A 21,941-nucleotide genomic window follows, 5' to 3' on the forward strand; every position below is an offset into this window, starting at 1 on the left:
TTACGGCTACAGATGGAAGTTGATTGATGCTGGTCTTATTGCTCCTCTGTCCCTGCCACTAACCACATCCCTGTGCATGACTTGGGCTGACCTTCACTGTTTTGGTGGGTGAACATTGAAAGACCATAGGATTTCCTCCTAGTATCCTGAGCCTTATACTAATAATCCCCATTTGTTAGTGGTGTTTGCTTTCTTGCAAAGTAGCATGATAGTAGACTACAGAGAAAGTGAAAGTAGAAGCGGAGTTCAGCCAAGCAAGGTAAGGCTGAGGAGGGCTGTTTTGCTATGAGACAATGAGTTCAGGACTCAGAGTGCTGGGCCAATCTGCATAAGCACATTTTCATGAACCTTGGTGCTAGAAAAGTCAGGGTTGTTTTCATCATGCCAAAACAATGCAGAAAGTTTGGCCAAACATGGAAATAAGAAGTTGTCCACCTAGGTGAGAGTCCTAAAAATAGGCCAAAGTATGCCATGACATTGGTCAAAATTTTTTCCGTAAGTTTAGGCAGCTTCTCTTGGACATGAGCTGATGTTTAAAAGTGCTGTTTCCTTTGATAGTTACAGCAATTTATGTGGGTTGGGCTGTTGTAAGGGTACTGTTTGGAATTAGACTGACTTACTGTACTTTCAAGTGTCATCTGGACCCTAAGAGATTGCTAGGTGATCTTTGTTGTAGGATCGTGTTAGTGCCTATTGTCATCATGATAATAAGTTATAAGCTCTGGGGGGGTGTAGAGGCACCCCCCCCCACACACACACACTCTATATACACACACACACTGCCAATAAACTGGGGTTTGTGACTGTTGGGTATCCTGATTGGCTGAAGAGAATAGATGTCAGTGTTTCTAGGGTGGTTATTTGTATGTGGGATTTAACGAAAGGTTTATATGTGGAATTGCTCCTACAAACAATGTAAGTGACATTGAAATGACATAGTGAAGAAACGATGGGAACAGAGAGAGACTCAGGAGGTATCTTTTAGAAGATGGGGTTGGAGAAGTGGTAAGTTGGATTTGCTTTTGTTTTGGTCTTTAAGGTTTTGATATCCGAGAGCAAGCTATCTGATGAATGGTTCCCAGAAGTGTCTCTACTGCTTGGCTGTGACGTGTACTTAGATATGACTGTGTTTTTGTTTGAGGAAAGCCATTAGGCTGTTTTGTCACAGAATGTTGTCTCTATAAAAGGTCACAAGCTACTTAATTATAGATGAGTCCTTAGTTGAGTCTTGTTTGGTCACACGTAAGATGTCTCCCTGCATTTCAAGGGATGTTAATGAAATTCTAAAAGTTAAGTCTTAATCTAGTTGTTATTATTTAGCTTTTTAGGAGGCTTTGGTAAGTATGGTGAATTTGACCAACAACAAGAAACAACCTATTTTCAATGAAAAAAAAATTCATTTTAAAATCAAAGCTCTAGCTAGGATGGAAGGAACTTCAAAGATAGTCTACCTTCTTTCCTTCTTTTACTGGAATAGAAACTGATTTCAGAAAGAAGGAAATAATCACTGACATTAATGTATCAGACACTTCTCCCTGGGTTCTGCGACTACCTTCTTCTCAATGGACGCGACAGTTTAGATCACCTCCCTCATCCAGATCCCATTTTGAGTGAATTTAGTTCTTCCTTTGCATTTTTTATGAAAAATCCCTTTTAGGGCCTCCCCGGTGGCGCAGCGGTTGAGCGTTGGGTTGCAAAGCTGCCCGCAGCCTCTGCAGCGCCAGTTCAGTCCCCGTCTGCTCCTGGCCACCAGAGGAGGGTCCCACATGGTGCGCAGACCTCTTCTGCTGCTCCCCTTAGCAGTGTACCTCGGTCCTTCTGCCTGTTCTGTTTCCTACTCTGGCTCTGGTGAATCCTCTCACCCTCCTGCGCTTCTGACTGTACCCAGTGCTTGTATAAATAAATAAATCTTTTAAAAAAAATTTAAAAAAAAAGAAAGATCCCTTTTATTAGTATGAAAGTACTCCTTTGCCTGTTAGTGTAGAGGAGAGTGTTTGTGTACAAATGTTTGCCTTTGGCTCACAGAGTTTTTTTCTGACTCCGTGTGTTTGCGTGGTAGAAACGACGCTCAGGACGGCAAGTGAAACGCAGAAAATACAACGAGGACCTGGACTTCAAGGTGGTGGATGATGATGGGGAAACAATCGCTGTTCTCGGAGCTGGCCGGACATCTGCCCTCTCTGCTTCTACACTGGCTTGGCAGGCAGAGGTATAGCCTTTGTATTTGTGGCTTGCTTTAGCTCAATAGTCATTTGGCTTAGTTGATGGATTTGTTCTGTGACTCTGCTAAAGCATAAGTTAGATCATTCTAATTGTAGCTTATAACCTGCAGCTTATGGCTTCCGCTGAAATTAAATTGATTCAAATCCTTACGGTGCTCAGCTCTGTGCTCACAGTCTATTTCACCAAACTTATTTTTTCAGATAAGTGACTTTTCCTTACTCATTGCTCCAGCCAAAAGACTTGCCATACTTTACGGCCTTGAACTTAAAGGTCTTTCCTACATACTGGTCTTTCCCCATGTTGTTCCTTCTGGAAGGAATGCTCTTCACTACATGCTTTTCGTGACTGCTTCACTGTCTTTTAAGTTTTACCTAAAATAGAATCTCTTCAGAGATTCTGACTCTTTCTTAAAGTAGTTCCCTGCCTCTCATCCTAATGACTCTCTATTTTACTCCTTGTTTGCTTTTTTCATAGCATTTACCACAACTTGTAATTGTGTTCTGGTTTCATTTTATTTCTTTATCTCTCCCGTTAGAATGTAAAAAATCTAATGTATAGTAAATAAGTGTTCAGTGAATGAAAAATATGAGCTAGTAATTACAGTTCAAACTTGATTCGATAAATGCATATTGAGACCTCCCTGTGAGATCTGGTCCTAGGATAGGAGGATGAGTATTGAGACATGACTCCCACCTCCAAGGAGCTCTGCCAGGGAGCGGGGTTGGGGGGGCGGGGCGCCGCAGTCTGTACTAATCCTGTGGCAAGTGTGGCCTTGGAAATGTGTGTTGGATTCAGTGACTACACTGCCGGAGTCGTGGGCAGGAAATGGGGATTTCAGGAGGGCCATTTTGCCATCAAGGAAAGCACAGAATCTGAATGGTGCTGCAGGTTGTTGTATAACAGATGCGCTTGACTGGAAAAGTGTGGGAGACGAGCCCTGAGTATCAGAAGGAGCCTCATTCACAGGGCCTTGGATGTCAGCTAAGGTAGACCCTTCACACTGTAAATGGAATGAGACGTAGGAGCTATTGATGGGTTCAAGCAGAGAAGCAGGATGGTCATATTTACATTTTAGGAATTTCCTTCGGCACCAGTATCATGGAGGAAGAGGGTAGCATTAGGATCTGATACCCAGCTAGAGAGGAAGAGGAGGGGTAAGTGTTGAAAGGAATGAGGTCTATTCTAAGGAGCTTACAGAGAAGAAATTAGAAGCAAAAGAAGAAGCAGGCTGAGCTTGTAGGAGGGCATCTTTGCCAACAGCACATTCTGGAACACAGGCTGTCTGTTGTTATGGAGCCTTCATCGCTGACTTGGCAGATTCATGCTCTGCGTGTGCAACAGCAGCACAAATGCCTGCCCTTCCTCGAGGACGCTGCTTTAGCTTACTGAAGCAGACAGTACTTTATCCATTTAAACCACCTTACCACCAGCGTAAAGCATTTTCACATAATTTCACAATTTATTTCTCTGTGTTTGCATGGGAAGTAGCTAGGAACAGAGGTCATAGTCCTTATTTTAACAAGAAGTAGGCACAGAATGACCATGTCAGAGTTGTCTAGCAGCAGTTGATCAGTGATTAGCCTGTAAGAGTTGATTTCATGTCACTTGCTAAGGGTTATCCAACTGATGAATATAGTACTTAATAGGAATGAAAATTTGATTATTGCTATTATAGTACTTTTCAAGCAAATGGTTAAGAATAGCTCTTGCAAGACTGCCATGAGGTGATGGGATTATATTGCTTTGTAATCGGTTTTCCTTTCTTGGAGCTTTTATGGTTGGTTTGGTAGTTAAAATACTGTAAGGGATTTTATTTTCTCTTACTAGTCATTTAGCCCAAGTCATTAACCATATTTCACATGATGCTATATGACTTCTCCCCTGGTACCTGAAGGGCAGCATTAGCTGATCTGACAGAAATAATTCAGGAAATTTTAAGTAACTTAACAATGCTCATTTTATTCTCTTAAGGGCACAACAGAGAGGGTTCATATATGTTGAAATGTAATGTAAAGTAAAATCTGAATTTGCACTTACCATGCCACAAAAATTGCTACTAAATTTAAGCAAGAAAGAGGCCTTGATAGTGTGTGGTTTGGGTGCTGATGTTCAGAAAGGCAGCTGTGTGGACCTGGCCTCTGTACCACAGGCCTGGCTCAGCATGCAGGTAAACTACACTGCCTGTGGGGGGATGAGCAGCTTTCAGAATTACTGTTCTATAGAGCCCTGGCTGCTGCAGAACCAAAACAGCTCCATTTGGATCTGTTTTATATGTTGGGCTTTCCTGGTGAGGTTTGCACAAAGATTTCTTTCCCAGGCTAAAGTGAAGTTGGAGAGCCATGGATTTCATCTGGGCTTCCAGACAATCCTTAAGGCATCCATTTGCACAGAATAATCAGTTGAAGAAGATGAGGATTTCTTATATCCTTCTCCTGAGGCCTTTATGAAGGCCTTTGTCTGCTTTTAGTTTGGGAACAGAGGGGTGTGGTGCTGGCCCTGCTGCCACCTCTCTGCCTTTCTGTGCAGTGTCTTATCAGCATGCTTAGTCCAGTTCTGTGGCTGCTGGCCCCTCTCCCAACTCAGACTGCAACCTGAGCAGTGGTTACCTAGTGGTGAGTTGTTGAAAACATGTTTACACATGATCATTATCCTTCAAGACTGGCATATTATTAAGGCGTACTAGTTTGAAGTTTAGAGGACAGTCCCCTGACTTAGATATGGAGCTGAAAGTAAGTTTCCATACTAACTGTGACTCTGATTTCTTATTCTTTCTTGGTGAATTTTGGTCCTGGAAATAAGACACAAGTGAAGTTGCAATACATTTACAGTGAATGGACTTGCACAGATTTTGTCTCTTATAATTTGTGTGGTTTGTATGATTTTGTAATTTCGCCTTTTGGAATGAAAGTACTTAATTTGAATGGTGTTTGCCTGTGTCTTGCTCTGTGTCTTTGCACACAGTACTCTTTGCTTCATCTGTCTTCTGTGCCTGAGAAGCTGAACTCAATTCTACCTTTTTTTTCCCTTCTGTATCTGAGGCATGAAAGAATTTCAATAAAGTAGCATTGACATTAATTCCCAGGAAGCATTCAGATGAGAATTACTTGTGGCACTTTCCATCCTCTATATTTGGTGTTAAAACTGTTGTGTTTATTATTCCCAAAGTCTAGAGTCAGCCGAAACCCTTGCACCATTTGTTTATAACTTGTGACTACAGGCAAACCTCGCAAATATTGCCAGGTTTGGTACATGACCACCACAAGAAAGTGACTGTCTTAGTAAAGTGAGTCACATGAATTTTCTGGTTTCCTAGTGCATATAAAAGTTAGGTCTACACTATATGGTAGTCTGTTTAGTGTGCTGTAGCATTCATCTAGTACAAACAATGTGCATACCTTAGTTAACAAATACTTTATTTCCAAATATTGTTAACCCTGATCTGAGCCTTCAGTAAGTTGGCAGTCTTGTTGCTGGTGGGGAGTCTTGGCTCTATTGTTGATGGTCAGGGTAGGGTGGTGGTTGCTGAAGAGCAGCTATGGCTACCTCTTCAAATAAGACAGCTCTGAAGTTTGCTACCTCTGTCCACTCTTCCCTTCACAGAAGATGTCTTTGTACCCTGCAATACTGTTTGGTAACAATTTACAAACAGACCTCTTCAAAATTGGAGTCAATCTTTTCAAACCCTGCCACTACTTTATCCAGGTGTAATATTCAAAATCCTTTGTTGTCACCTCAATAATGTATACAGCATCTTCACCACTAGACTCCCTCTTACAAAACCTCATTCTTTGCTCATTCATAAGAATCATCTCTTCGGGCCTCCCCTGGTGGCGCAGTGGTTGAGTGCTGGGCTACGTAGCTGCCTGCAGCCTCTGCAGCGCTGGTTCCATCCCTGGTTGCCGGCAAGGGTCCCACATGGCGCTCAGACCTCTCCTGCCGCCCGCTGCTCCCCTCAGCAGTGTACTTCGGTCCTTCTGCCTGCTCTGCTCCCCACTCTGGCTCTGGTGAATTCTCTCACCCTCCCGCGCTTCTGACTGTACCCAGTGCTTGTATAAATAAATAAATAAATCTTAAAAAAAAAAAAAAAGAATCAACTCTTCATCCATTAAAGTTTTATCTTGAGATTCCAAGAATTCAGTCACATTTTAAATTCTAATTCTCTTGCTGTTTGCACCACATCTGCAGTTACTTCTTTCCGTGAGGTCTTCAACCTCTCAAAGTCATTCTTCAGGGTTGGAAACTACTTCTAAACTTTTGTTAATGTTTATTTTTTTCACATCTTTCTATGAATCAAGAATGTCCTTAATGGCATCTAGAATGGTGGATTCTTTTCAGGAAGTTTTCAGTATAATTTGCCCAGATCAACCAGGGGAATCAATCACTGTCTATATAATAAGATTGGAAAGTTGAAGTTATTTCTTGATGCATAGGCTGCAAAATGAATGTTGTGTTAGCAGTCATGAAAATAACAATCCCCTTGTACATCTCCATCACAGCTCTTGGGTGACCAGATCCGATGTCAATGAGCAGTAAATACTTAGAAAAGAATCTTTTTTTTTCTGAGTAACAGGTCTCAACAGAGGGCTTAAAATATTTAGTAAACCATGTTGTAAACAGATGTACTATCATTCAGTCTTCGTTGTTCTGCTTGTAGAGCACAGAGTAGCTTTGGTAACATCGTTCTTAAGGACCTAAGGATTTTTGGAATGGTAAATGAGCATGGTTGCTTGAACTTAAAGTCACCAGTTGCATTAACCCCTACCAAGAGAGTCAGCCTGTCCTTTAAAGCTTTGAAGCCAGGCATTGATTTCTTCTAGCTATGAAAGCCCTCCATGGCATCTTCTTCTATAAGTCTCTTTTATCTACATTGGAAATGTACTTAGTGTAGCTACCTCATTAGTGATCTCAGCTAGATCTTCAGCATAACTTGCTGTAGCTTCAAATCAGCACCTTCCATTTCACCTTGCACTTTTTATGTTTTGGGGACTGCTTCTTTCCTTAAACCTCATAAACCAGTCTCTGCTAGCTTCACATTTTACTTCTAGTTCCTTACCTCTGTCAGCCTTCATAGAACTGAAGAGAATTGGAGCCTTGCTCTGATTAGTCTTTGGCTTCTGGGAATATTGTGAATGGTTTGATCTTCTGTTTAGATCACTAACACTTTCTCCTTATCAATAGTATGCTTTGCATTCTTATCATTCATGTGTTCACTGGAGTAGCACTTTTAATTTCCTTCAAGAATTTTTCATTTACATTCACAATTTGGCTTACTGTTTGACACAAGAGCCCTGGCTTTGACCTCTCTCAACTTATGATAAGCCTTCCTCACTAATCATCTTTAGCTTTTGATTTAAAGTGAGGACTTTCTGGCATAGTTTCATTATTGTTGTGTCTCAAAAAACAAGGAGATCTGAAGAAAGGGAGAGAGATGGGGGAACGGCAGGTGACTAATGCTGTCAGAACACACATTTATTAAGTTTAGTCTTACATGAGCATAGTTTGTGGTGCCCCCAAACAGTTACATTGGTGATATCAAAGATCACTGGTCACTGATCATTATAACAGATAGAATAGTGATGAAAAATGTGAACTTTTGCAGGGATCACCAAATACGACACGGAAACATGAGTGAAAACATGCTATTGAAAAATTTGGTGCAAATCAATAGATTTGCTCATTATCTTCAGTTGTAAACCTTCAATTTATAAAAAGTGCAGTGTCTGCAAAGTGTAATGAAATAAAATGAGGTATGCCCGTATTCTAATTTGTCAGTGCTTCTGCCGTCCTGTTCTGATTATTACTCCCTTCATCAGACTGTAACTTGTAAAACAAGTGTCATTTTTTAATAATCTATCATAATTTTCACCTTACATACCAAGTACTTCATACTAGGTAGTAGCTAACATAAAGACTTGCACTTAGTTGTGCTTATCATATCTTCATTTGATATTTTCGCTCCAGGATTAGAAAGATAAGATTGAGACTTTTTTTTTTCTTTTTAGGCTCTTATTTTCTCTACTTTATACCAGTAAAAAGTATATTACTATTCCCACCCTCTCCCCTCAAACCCACTGTGGTATTCGTTTACCTCGCTCTCTAAGGCTCTTGAACCTGCAGGTGGACCTTTGTATAAGCTCGCATGACTTAGTACTTAGGTCCTGTCCACTTGGTGGATGGTATTGGTTCTTCCCATGTTTTCATTGGCAGAAGCCATTCCCCATGCTGCATTTTCCTTCATATTGTCCCTCGTATTTGTTTCTTCTTGGTTTCTGCTGCCACCCATTATCTGAGGCCAATTTTCAAATTATTGCAATATGTACTTGCATTGTTCCCTGCTACAATCCATTCTCAGACTATTTTTCTCATAATCTTGGGAAATTTCTGATATTTCTCAGTCTCCTGCTGGTGATTCTAAGGTGCTTGTTTCTTAACTCTTACATTAGATCAAAACTCATTTTTTTAAAAATGTGGCCAGTTCTGTTAACTCTCATTTCTTTTGACCCTTCATCCTGTATAATGCTTTAGATCTAATAGACTTGTACTTAGTTCCCCGGACCGGCATCCTACTTCCCATAGCTTCATTCCTTCATCCTTTGTGTTCATTTCAGCCTTCCTTTCTCTTTGCCATCCTTTTTTATGAACCACCATTCTTTAGGGCCTTCCTATAAACTTTACCTGTTCTATGAAACCCAAGCTCTTTGTCTTCTGCACTCTCATTGGACATAGGGTTTCTGTCTCACCAACTAACTTTTACCCTGGGGTGTTTCTAAGAAAAATATGTGTATTGTCTCTTCCCCAAATCAGTGTAAGCCCTCTGAGGCTGGGCATCTTGTTTAATGCCACTTCTGTTCCCTCTCTGGCACTTGGTCACTACTTGGTGACTTGAAAAGCGATTTGCTTCTTGCTAGAACCTCACCTTATGATTAATTAAAAAGAGGTACATCAAGTGATTTGTTAAGGTTAGGGGAAGTTGGGTTTAAATTTTTTCTTAAAATTTATTTTTAATTATATGAATCTGACATGAAAGTAACTGAATTAAAATGGTCTTCTTAGAAGGATAATTTGAGAAAATTCCAAGTAGTTAAGAACAGATGGCTGTTGTAGAAGGGTGTTTGGCAAGCAGATTTAGTTTATACTGTGTATATCTGTATACACTGTGTGTTTATACACACACGATCCTGCTTATGCACAATCTCTGTTTAGAAAAAAAGATCCTGATTTTCCAGTTTCCTCCCTACTTTGTTGTATGTTTTGGAAATACCATTCTTTTCCTTTTATTAGGATAGAATAAAAACCTACTTTTAGTATTTTGATAACCATTGATTTTTTTAACGTTTATCCCTCTTCTTTAACCAGTCTCCTCGCCAAAATGAAAATTTATTTCAAATTTCTTAATTTTTATTTCAAAATTGTCTACAGTAAAGACTGTTTTAAGTCTATCGTCCCTTTAAAGCCCTATGCATTTCTCATCCGGGTATTAGCATTTCCTTAGATTCAGTCCTAGTTAAATTCTCTGAATAGCAATCAAAATTCTATAGTCAGAAACCATCTTTTTCTATTATTATTATTTTTTTTTTTGGTAGGTAAGAATGAGAAACTATTTGAAGCAGTCTGGTAGTGAGAGAGGACATTTGCTATGTGTGTGGGTGCACACACATGTATGAATGCTTGCTTACTACTTTGGGAGTAGGTAAAAAAGATAGTTAGCAATTATGAAAGATTAATGCTGGCTAACAGATTTAGCTCAAATGTCACTTCATTTTTAAAGCCTCCTCTAATTTGCCCAAGTGCTCTGGCTTCTGTGTTCCTATAGCACTTGGTTTATACTACTTTTAATGTGCTGTATTATTGCAAAATCTCTTAATATTATTTATTCAAAAATATTTATGAGCGGGGCCTCCCTGGAGGCTCAGAGGATTAAGCACTGCACTATGAAGCAGTCCGCAGCCTCTGTGCACAAGTTTAATCCCCAGCCAGCCAGGGAGCAACCCACATGGCGTAGCAGACCTCTCCTGACTCACCCGCTGCTCCCCTCAGCAATGTACTTCCGTCAGTCTGCCTGTTCTGATCCCCATTCTGTCTCTGGTGAATCCTCTCACCCCCCACATCTCTGGCCTGTACCCCAGCTCTTGTATGCATAAATAAACAAATCTTTAAAAAAATATATATTTATGAGCACCTACTACACGCCAGGGACTGTTCGGAATACTAGAGATAACATCAAGAAACAGGCAGTAAAAACTCTGTCCTCGTGGAGAGAAACTACAACCAGTGGGAAGGAGGCCTGTAACAAATGCACAATCTCTCGATGACAGGCCAACATGCTAAGCTCAAAACTGCAAAGGGTAGGGAGAGACTGGCAGTAAGTCACTGAGAGAGTCTGGCAACAAACCTGAAAATAAGAAAATTATGTATTATGTCATGGTGATAAGAGCAGGGGGAAAAATATCAGATGTAAGAAAGATAATTGGGCAGTTAGAGTTAACCTCACTATAAAAGTACAGTTTGAGTCAAGTATTACAGGACGTAGAGGAGGGAGGCAATCGTACAGGGAGTACATTTCAGGCAGAGGGAATAGGCCTATACTAGGTAAAACGTGAGGTAGACGCATGCCTGCTATGTATGTGGAGCAGACAAGGATACCTGGAAGGTGGCAGATGAGATGGGAGACCTGTATAGATCCTAGAGGGGTCTTCGTAGACTTCCAAAAGATCTTTGGCTGTACTCTGTTAGAAGAGAAGCCTTTTGGGCCTCCCCGGTGATGCAGTGGTTGAGCGCTGAGTTGCGAAGCTGCCCACCTCTGCGGTGCCGGTTCGATCCCCGGCTGCTCCCCGGCTGCTCCCCGGCTGCTCCCCGGCCACCGGAGGAGGGTCCCACATGGCGCGCAGACCTCTCCTGCCGCCCCGCTGCTCCCCTCAGCAGTGTACTTCAGTCCTTCTCCCCGCTCTGGCTCTGGTGAATTCACTCACCCTCCCGCGCTTCTGACTGTACCCAGTGCATGTATAAACAAACAAACAAATAAAACATGGCTCTATTTAAAAAAAAATAAAAAAGAAGAGAAGCCTTTTAACAGTTTAAGCAAAAAAAGTGACATAATACAAAGGACCATTCTGAGTGTATTGAGAATAGGGAGTGGGACAAGAGTGGAAGCAGGGAGACTGGGGAGGGAGGCTGTTGGGAGCAATCTGGGTGAGAAATGAAGGTGGTTTGAACTTTGGTAGAAGCAGTCGAGGTGGTGAGAAATCACTGGATTCTGGACATATTTTGAAGGTAAAGCCAAGCATATTTCTTGAGTAAATAGTTAAGGTGTATAGAAAGAAAGAACTAAGAATTACACCAAAACCTAGAAAGTTTGAGTTCCTTTTAACTCAGATATGGGAAGACAGTAGCTACAGGGGGTAAATGTAGAGGATTGGCTGGAAGACTAGAAGTTTAGATTTTGAACATTTTTGGTATGAAAAATCTGAGATAGTCAAGTAAAGATAGCAAGTAACAGATATATGAGTACTTAATGAATGGAGAGTCTCTGAGCTCAATATGTAAATTTTAATCATTACAGCATAGCTATTATTTAAAACCACGAGACTGGACAAGATCATTAAGAGAATTAAGTGTAGATAGAGAAGAAAACCCTAAACATAGGCCCTGGGAAACTCCCGATATTAGAGGATTTCTTATGTAGTATTTCTACTTCAAAGTAAGTTGTAATAGATCATGGCTGTCCAATACCCATTGCAAAGAAAAAAAGAATGATGGATAGTACAAATTTCATAGAATGTATTTTTAAAGACATTAGATGGCTGTGGAAGCAACAAGAATTCGATGAACTAAAATTCCAGACAATGAAGAGCTAGTCCTAAATGAGCTGACAGTTGTTGACTGTTTTATTCTCTGGTGCCATTCTGCAGTTCTGGGTGTGGACTGAGGATCAGGCTCAGCCCAGACAGGTTTAATAGAAATCGTCTGACCCTGCTGGTGATTGGTTATGCCAAGATGGTGAAATGTTTGGAAACTAAAGGAATCCCAAAGCAAGGAGATTGTCTCCAGAGACTTGCTGAATTCTGGGGTAGCTTAAGAAGTTAGTGGCTCAACCAAAAGACAGGCTAGAAAATATGTCTCACAGTACTTAGGAGACAAAAATATCACTAAAGGGATGAGTCATTTTAGTGAATATTTTAACCTGCTTGGGATAGGAAACTGCTGAACTCCAGATTCTCAGTCATTGACCTTGGACACTCAGCTTAAGGTACACTTCAAAGTATGAGTTGGACTGACTCTTTCTAGAACAATAACCCAGCAGTCCTGATCCAACTCAATCCCTGTTGGAACAAAGGGATCAATCACCCACTCTGACTCTTTGCCCAAGAGGAAATACTCTTGGACTTTGGTAGGAAATATATGTGGTAGAAGATACTAATGTTGAAGCTGCTGAGTGAAGCTGCTAATGTTCTTTCATCTATAATATACAATATATAGTAAGAAAATTACTAGACATTTGGAGAGATTTGAAAATGTGACTAAAGATAAAAAGACTAAACATATAATAGAAGCAGACTCCAGATGGTCCAGATATGGGAAGTTAGCAAAGAGAAGTTCTAGAAAATTGATGCTGAGGAAAATATGAGTTAAAGACATTTTAAAGTGAAGGATTCCAAGAGAGAATGGGATCTATAAAGAGAATGACATCCACAGTTTAGAACTGTTCACTTTCTAAAATTCACAACACAGTGGATAAATTTAAAAAAAAACAGATTGGATACAGCAAAGATGAGATCAGTGACTTGAAAAAAGAGTAAAAGAAAATTTTCAGTGCTAGAGCGTAGAGGAAAAAAGGATGGAGAAAACAGAGCAAAGCATAGAGACATTTGGGGTGTAGTTAGAAGATCTAACCTATATCTGATTGGAGTCCTAGAAGAATTGGAGCAGAGGAACATTTGAAGTTATAATTAATGACAATAAATCCCCATAAACTGATGGAAGATATCAGGAATTAGGTTCAAAGTCAGGTAACTCATAAGCAAATAAAATATGAAAAAGAAAACCATATGTAGCCATATCTTAAGCTGTAGAAAACCAGATTGAAAGAATATCTTAAAAGCCACTAGATAAAAACTAACAGCTAATATTATATTGAATGGTGCAATATTGAATGTTTTTCCTCTAAACTTGGGAGTAAGAAAAATATTTCACTATTACTTATATTCAGAAATATATTGGAGGTCCTAGCTACTCCAATAAGGAAAAAAAAAAGTTTAAAGTTTAGAAAAGAAGAGATAAAGACTCATTATTGGCAAACATTACTATTACTGTGTATATATAAAATTCAACAGATTCTAAATATCATTAGAATTAACAGAATTATTAATAATAAATTAATATTGAACGATTAGATTTAAATTTTTTGTATGAAGACACTATACCAAAAATATCTGTTTTGTTTCTTTAAACTTAACATGAAATCAGAAAGGAAAATTGTAAAATTTTTAAATGTCATTTATAATAGCATCAAAGTATCAGAATACTGGAATACCTCTCAAAAGATATCTTAAGTCTTCTATATGGAAAACATTTCTGGAAAAATTTAAGTAAAAGCTAAATAAATGGAAATATTTATGACATACATGCATTCAATATTGTTAAACATTTTTATAATTCAGTCCTACTCAAAATCTAAGCAGCTTTTTTTTAATGGAAATTTATACAGATACACATAAAAACTTGCAAATGCAATCTTGTAAAAGAATAATGAAGTTGGAAGCCTTGCTGCAATCCAGACTTTATAATCAAGCTTCAGTAATAAAGTGACAGGGTAGTGTAGCCATGAGATCAGAAGACCAATGGAACAAAATAGAGCTACACTGCCCAGTATAGCTGCTACTAGCCACATGTGGCTATTAAGCACTCGGTATGTGGCTAATCCAAATTGAGATGTGTTGTAAGTATAGACACTGGATTTTAAAAAGATTTAGTATGAAAAATATGTGTATAATATTTCATTAATAATTTTACATTGTTTATGTACTGAAAAGGTAATATTTTTATATAGGTTTAAATGAAATATTAAAGTCAATTTTATGTTTGTTTTGACTGCTTTAACAAGACTTATAGAAATTTTAGAACTACATATATGGCTTAATGAATAACCCTGGTGGAAGCAAAGATTCCTAAAACAGGACACAAAAATACATAAAAGGTTTATAAAGTGGAGTATATAGTGCTCTATTCATCAAAAGACACTTTTACAGATTGAAAAGGCAAATCATAGGTCTGTAAAAGGACAGTTTTGAGAGTAAGCAAATGATGGCAGCTCTCCTGCTCACCTGTGCCCATGCAGATGTCTCCTTTTTTATATATTAAACCTGTTAAAAAAAAAAAGAGAGAGAGAGAGTGTGAGTGACTTGAATAGGAACTTCACAAAGGGGATAGTATATGAAAAAGTGCTCAGTATCCTTAGTTACAAGGATATGTGAATTAAAGAAATAATACTGCAGATATGCTAGAATGACTAAGGTTTCAAAGACTGACAATATCAAATCACCTGGAACAACTCCTACGCATTACTGCTGGGTGTGAAAATTATTACAATCACTTTCGGAAGAAAATTGACAATATTTATTAAAACTAAATGAGTAATATACCTCATAATCTAATAAGTAATTTCACTTCTAGGTTTATAGCCAAGATAAATGAATGTGTTTGTCCCCCGAAAGACATACAGTTTATGTGAATATTGGAAGCAACCCAAATAATAGTAGAAAGGTTAAATAAATGGTGGTGTGTTTATACAATAAAATACTACACAGTAATACAGAAGAGTGAACCACATACTGTATGATTCCATTTACATGAAGTTTAATAGCAAAAGTAATCTACTCTGGTAGATATCTGAATAGTAGCTGCTTCTTAAAGGACACGAGGGTATTCCAGAATGCTGGAAATGTTTTATTACTTGGTCAGGATGGTACTCGTCTGTGTACTCATGTGATGAGTACAAGTGTGCCCATGGAGCTATATGGGAGATCTCTGCATACTGTATGTGTGCCATACCTTGCACACTTGTAAAGCATCATGTTAACATGTCTGGTTGTTCCTTGATGGTGATGATTATAGTTCATTTGTTTTTGTAAGACCAGGTACATAAACATAAAAGGTCATCAATACATAGAAAAGAAATTTCGGAAAACAATAGATTAGGAAGTTAGTTTTGATTAGTTGTTTGATTAATCTAATATTTCTTAATCCAGCCCCATTTCTATTATCTGCCCATTTGCTGTAGTCATAATTCTTTTGATCTCAAGGTTAGGGGTAGTGATCTTTGAACTCAACAGAGCACATCTAACTTTAGCCCTTTTCTGTTAACTATCCTGACAGTATATGGTGGTCTAGTATGTGATGGTTTGAGTGTATGACAGAGAGGGAGACTTTATTAAATGATAGAGATTGATAGTAATAGCTGTCTCCAGATTTAGGGCCTTGATGGCTTTATTTCCTCATGCATTTCCTTCTATTTAGTTTTTCCTCTTCCATGATATTTAGCATTCAACAAATAGTTACATAGCTAGTAGGTAAATGGCTACATCAGCAACTAAAACAAATAGGGACCCCTGCCCTCAAAAGGTTTACACTGTCATTGGAGAAGACTGTCAGTCAGCTGTAAACTTCCTCTTTTCCTTTTCCTACTTGTGCCTAAGAATCAGTCAGAACAAACACTTAAACAGAAAAACAAAGGCTCAGTTTGCTTACCCACCCCTTCTCTCTGTTGTACAGTAGAGACAGTTCACTTGCCTTCTTGAGCCATGGAAAAAACCTGTCATTTTGGATTAACTTCAGCATGGCACCTAGTGGAGCACTTTGTGTCTGGAGGAGCGTAATACATATTTGTAACCTCTGGGAGCGTCAGTCAGTGCCTGCTGATTTCCATACATCTTTTCTACCATTTGTCATCATGTTTTGTGTTTTTTTGTTTGTTTTCTAAGCGATCATTTTCTAGGGAAAGCTTGGTTTAAGATCTTAGAAAATGTAATGTGTTCTGTTGTGGTATAACTTGGGACAATTGAAGCCCAGAATGGGTAGACTGAAGACAGTGATTTGCAACATAAATCATCCTTTCCAAAGGGAGAAGAAACCCAGAATAGTGAATTTGACTTAGGGTTGTGGTGATGAATGTCTTTTCAAAAGTCTCATAGTGTGATAAATCCTAGATCTGGAAAAGCGAAATAGTGCAAATGAAACCATTGAAATAAAATTGTTCAAATGTTGTCCTAGAAAGAGTGCACAGAGTACTCTGACTTAAGCATCTCTTTTAAAGTTTGTTGTTTTGATGCAGATTTTTTTTAAAAAAGCATATACTCTGTAGAAAGAGATTTTGTAGAGATTAGGAACCTAAAAATGTCAGTGTGTATCGGGGTTAGGAGGGAGTAAGTTAATTTTTTTCATTTGGAATTTGTATTGGAAGGATGATGAGTAAAAACAAGTCATTTCCTGGTACAAAGGGGAAAGATGGGACAATTCTATAGAGAATAATTATACCTTGCATTTGCATAGTGCTTACTGTTAAAAAATTGTTTTTCTATACCTTTTTATCTTCACAGTGACCTAGTGATCTATGTATTTTTAACTCTTGTTTTAATAGATTTGGAATCTAAGAGGTGTTGACATTACCCACATTAGTAGGCATTAGGGTTGGGGCCTTGTGATTTGAAGGCTCCCAGGCTTTTATGTTCTGCCTCTATGAAGATTTTATGTAGCAACATGTAGTCAGTTTTGGCAGAGAAGGGTTGTCTTTAGACCAATTTTAGTGGTACTAAAGGCAGGTCTGAAATGAAGAGTCTGAAAAGCAGAATTAATTCACTACTCATGTGAGTAGGAAAGGTGGTTGTACCCACAGAGTGGGGTGTTTGTGATCTTTGATCACTCTGGGCTGATTTGAGGAAGAACTTGGTACTCACTTGTGGACAAGTGGATGAAGTAGTGCCTGTTCTAAGAGAATTATTTCTTGGGTTCTGTGGCGTTACTAATTTTCTTTCTTTCTAACCTCTATCTTCAGGAGCCTCCAGAAGATGATGCAAACATCATTGAGAAGATCCTGGCATCTAAGACTGTCCAGGAGGTTGGTGGCTTGTGTTTCTTGCTTGTATATCACTAGCACAGATTACAGTCTCTTTGAAGAGTTGTTGGACTAGAGACCTGGAATTGTTCTCTTTGCTGGAGTGCTAGCTAGACAGGAATATCTCCTGGCTAGTCAACAGTTATTTTTACTTCCATGGAAAATTGGAGGCATAAAATTTTTAAATGTTTGGGTCTGGCCCAAACTGAATTTTTTCTTCATTGTGATCCCCATGTAAGATGTTTAACCCTTTATTGCTGTAGACCATTCGTAATCACCAGAGGACCAGGAAAGGCAGTGGACAGAGAGTTCTAATGAAAACTTGGTGTATGTATGTATATGTGTGTGTGAGAGAGAGAGATGGGTAGAGGGGGGTGTGGTTCTTTAGACATCTCAGAACCATTGTGGGGATCCCCTAGAGAAAATTTCTGGAGTGAAAGGGTATGTTGTTTACCTTTACTTCAGAATAGTTTTACCTTTACTTCATGTATCCATGAGAGTAAACTTTCTTCTTTTGAGAGTGAACACTGCTAATGTTTCAGGGTGACAGTGGGGGGAGATGCCAGAGATACATTTCTTTGCTGCCACACCAGGCGCTCAACCTGACACCTCTCAGAGCCCTGGTTCCACTAGGTTTTATCAGCTGAATGCTCTCCCTGCCTGGACCTTGGAATGATACCATGTGGAGCAATCTTTTTACCTGATAGCCATTGAAATACCTGGTCAATAGCTATCAGAAAAGACTTTGGAAAATAAAAAGAGCTTCAAGAAATCCAACTAAAACTAGTCAGTGGTGTTGATTTACCTGTTTACTTTGGTATGTCATGGTGACCTGTGGGGATCTGAGTTGTTAACTGTCGTTGGTTACAGGTTCACCCAGGAGAACCCCCATTTGACTTGGAGCTGTTCTACGTTAAGTATAGAAATTTGTACGTCTATTTTGTGCATTATTTGTATTTTTATTTTATATATTACTGAAACTTCTTTTCCCTTGTCATGTTATCTCCTATATCTTTTAAGAGTGGCCCTTAATGCAAAACCATAGATCTTGGCTGAGTCAAGCTCATTGTAGGTGGTAGTACTCAATATTGGCTGCACAGTCAGCAGGAGCCCTCCTGGAGCCTTTGCTCCAGTTGACTCAGACTTTGGGATTAGGGTCCAAGGGTAGATATTTCTTAAAAACTCCCTTCCTCTGCTCCCAGCCTACTTTGCTAATGTGTGTTGATGACTGATGGCTACTTATGTCTGTCTTCCCTCTGTTCTGAGCCTCTCTCCGTAGAAGCTGCAGTGATAGGTTGCTTGGAACTGCTGCATCATTTTGCTTTCTGTTTTTGCTCTTATGGGAGAGAAGGCCTTTTAAAGCCCAGTCTTAAGCAGCTTCACAAAAAACTGCTCATTTGCGTCTTCATTAGACGGTCACCGTGTTATTTGAAACACCTGAAAGCGCTGATCACTGCTGGTGGTGTGTATTCTCATGGCTCGTGTGTCTCTGGGCAGCTCCTACCTGCACTGCAAGTGGGCAACCATGGAGGAACTGGAGAAGGACCCCCGGATTGCACAGAAGATCAAGCGCTTCCGCAACAAGCAGGCCCAGACCAAGCACCTCTTCACCGAGGTAAGGCGCGTTCGCTGCTTTGGCCGCTGCTTTCCTTGTTAACATGGGGTTTAAGTTTCTTGAAGTCTAGTATCGATCTGTTGCTCAAGTCAGATTGCCAAGTGGTCGCTGATTTCTAATCAAATGGGTCACATTTCAGCCAAGGAAAGCAGGTTACTCACTGGGGGTGAGTCAACCTAGATTAACAACCCATCAGAATTTTTTTTCTCTTCTCCTCTCCTTAAAAGAGCAAATCCAGAAAGACTTAGAAGTTTGAATGTAAAAGTAAAAGCAAAGCTCACAGTTGTTGAAAATAAATTAGTTTATATAAACTTGGGGATTTCTAGGTATGGTATTTACAGCACGAGGAAGGATGCATAGATTTAGATACTGAACCAATCTGTTGTGTCTTATACTTGAAAAAATACTTCAGGTCAATTTGAAAGTAAATTATTAGGAAAAGTATGTATACATTATGTACATGGAATTTTTTCTGATTATATACTTTCACACACACACAGCATACATTTTCTTATCCATTATGGGACCTTCCTATATATTTACATACACACAATGTTACATATACACAGATACATATGACAGATAGCTCTAATAACTCATAAGAGTTGCTCTTATAACTCAGTAAGAAGAACACAAAATTCCAAATACAAAAAAAAAAAAAATTAAATAAATGAATAGGAAATTCAGAAAGGGGGGAAAATGTGGTCATTAACTACAGAAATGTCATCAGTTATACTGGTAGTCACAGAAATGCAAGTTGAAATGGAAGTTGCCTAGTTATTACTTATCAAAGCTTATTATTTGAAGACTTTAAAATGTCTGCTGTCTATTGCTGATCAGAGTGTAGGAAAGATACCCTCTCATATATCCCTATATGGGAGCATGACTTAGTAGGACCAGTCAGAAGCGCAGTATGGAAATAGACATTAAAAGTCCAGAAATTTTCCTCTTTTGTCCCAGCAATTCTGTCATTTATTTTAAGGAAACTATCAAGTCTTTCTGCAAAGACTTAGCTACGATGCAGTCATTTATATTGGTGAAGAATTGAAGACAGACAAAATGTTAGATCATAGGCATTTGTTAAATACAGTACATCTCATAGAAAAGAATGCTGTGCAACTAGTAAAAATGATATTGGAAAATAATTACTAATGATATAGAAGTTTAATGTTGTAAACTATTATTAGTTGAAAATGTGGGGCTCTTGCAGTATATGGGACAGTTCCATTTGTGGGGTGAGGGAGATGCATGCAGCAGAAAAGAAGCCACCATATGGCATAGTGGTTGAGCGCTGGGTTGCGATGCTGCCCGCAGCCTCTGCGGCGCCGGTTCGATCCCCAGCTGCTCCCCGGCCACCGGAGGAGGGTCCCACATGGCGCGCAGACCCCTCCTGCCGCCCGCTGCTCCCCTCAGCAGTGTGCTTCGGTCCTTCTGCCTGCTGTGCTCCCCGCTCTGGCTCTGGTGAATTCTCTCACCCTCCCGCGCTTCTGACTATACCCAGTGCATGTATAAACAAAACAAACAAACAAACAAACAAATAAATAAAGCATGCCTCTATTTAAAAAAAAATTTAAAAATAAAAAAAAAAAGAAGCCACCATAGAAATGAATAGAAAATATCTTGAATATACAGGAAAATGTTGACATTTTCTCCAGTTGATGTGAATATGGTGATTTTTATCTTATTTTTTTAAATATGTAATTTTTCCATTTTATCTGAATAAGTTGTAAGAAAAAGGAGCAATAAAAATTATTCTTAAAATGTAGTCACAAGTACTAGACCTTAAGAGTGCACTCAGATACCATTAAATTATAGTAAATTGGGACACATGCTTAGCAATTCTTTATTCATGTTGTACTCCTTTTCCTCAAGTGACAAAAAAATTATTTTAGGATAATGTCAATAAGCATTCTACTTGTGTTCCAGTATGGACTTTTTAGCCTTAATGTTTGATCCTAGCACGTTCTGTGATTGTTTTAATGCCTGTGAGAATTGTTCATCATGGCATTATTCCTCTAATAGAGAACTGAGGAAAGAAAGGTGACAACTAGAATTAGAAAAACCATCTTGAAGGCCTGTTGGATATTCTCCCTCTATTCTTGGAACATTTTGTTCGCACCTCTATTTTAGCAAGTATTTGCAGTGTAGTAACTTGTTTACATGTCTGTTTCTTCCATTTTAAGCCCTGCGAGACAGAGAGGGCCCATGTCTTCCTCATATTTCTATCCCTAGTACGAAGCAAAGGGTCAGTGCTCAGTAATTATTTGGCTGTCCTCAGGTAAGGGAGGAGGCTTTGCCTGATACTGTTCCCCTACTTCAGACCCTTCAGCACTCCCCATTTTCTTGGAATAAATTCCAAACCCCTTCATATAGCCCCGAGTATCTGTTTTCTAATTTATTCCCAAGGAAGTGGATTTCTTTGGTTGGGACTAGAGAGAGGAAACTGTTAGGGTATATAAAAATAACGTAACAGGAGTTCATACTCTTGTGGGAAGGAAAGGCTTCTGGAACAAAGATTGGAGGACACCATCAGGTGAGTTGGCATAATAGTGAGCAGGTTCTGTAATAGTGTTTTCGGTCTTGATCTGTTCAATGTTTCTGTTGACAAGCTGGCTAAATAATATTTTTGTAAAATAAACAATAGCTTCATTTTGAGTAGACTTTCTTCATAGCCATTATTCCTAATTGCTTTTGGAGATAGCCAGGGCACATGTTAGGGAAACTTAGCTTTGAGAGGCTGCGTATTCCACATGCCACAGGCATGCGGCCTTCTGACTAAATCCTGACCCCTTCTGAAAACCAGACAGTTCAGGTTTACCTGAACAGGCTAAGATGAATGGAATATAATGGCAATAAATGAATGTAATGCCATTTATATTTTTAAAATCTTTACAACTTACGAGTGCAAAAAATGACTAGTTAGCAGTTGCAGGGGAAAAAAGATATTTTCAGTTTAATTACAAGTTTATTGTGAGCCAAGAGTACTGTGTGGTTGCT

General features: G+C 39.1%; 1 protein-coding gene across 1 annotated transcript in view; it reads left to right on the forward strand.

Moving 5' to 3' along the window:
• The window catches only part of CHD6 (chromodomain helicase DNA binding protein 6), a gene marked incomplete at both ends in the record, with an annotated part of 124,323 nt that overhangs the window by 19,254 nt on the left and 83,128 nt on the right, over positions 1-21,941 (forward strand). The window contains 4 exons of the mRNA XM_084247649.1: positions 2,060-2,209; positions 17,270-17,332; positions 18,200-18,258; positions 18,827-18,944. Coding sequence (XP_084103775.1) covers positions 2,060-2,209; positions 17,270-17,332; positions 18,200-18,258; positions 18,827-18,944 — 390 coding nt within the window. The remainder of the gene's footprint in view (positions 1-2,059; positions 2,210-17,269; positions 17,333-18,199; positions 18,259-18,826; positions 18,945-21,941) is intronic.

This window comes from Talpa europaea, assembly GCF_964194135.1.
Source record: "Talpa europaea genome assembly, chromosome: 11".
Taxonomy (NCBI): domain Eukaryota; kingdom Metazoa; phylum Chordata; class Mammalia; order Eulipotyphla; family Talpidae; genus Talpa; species Talpa europaea.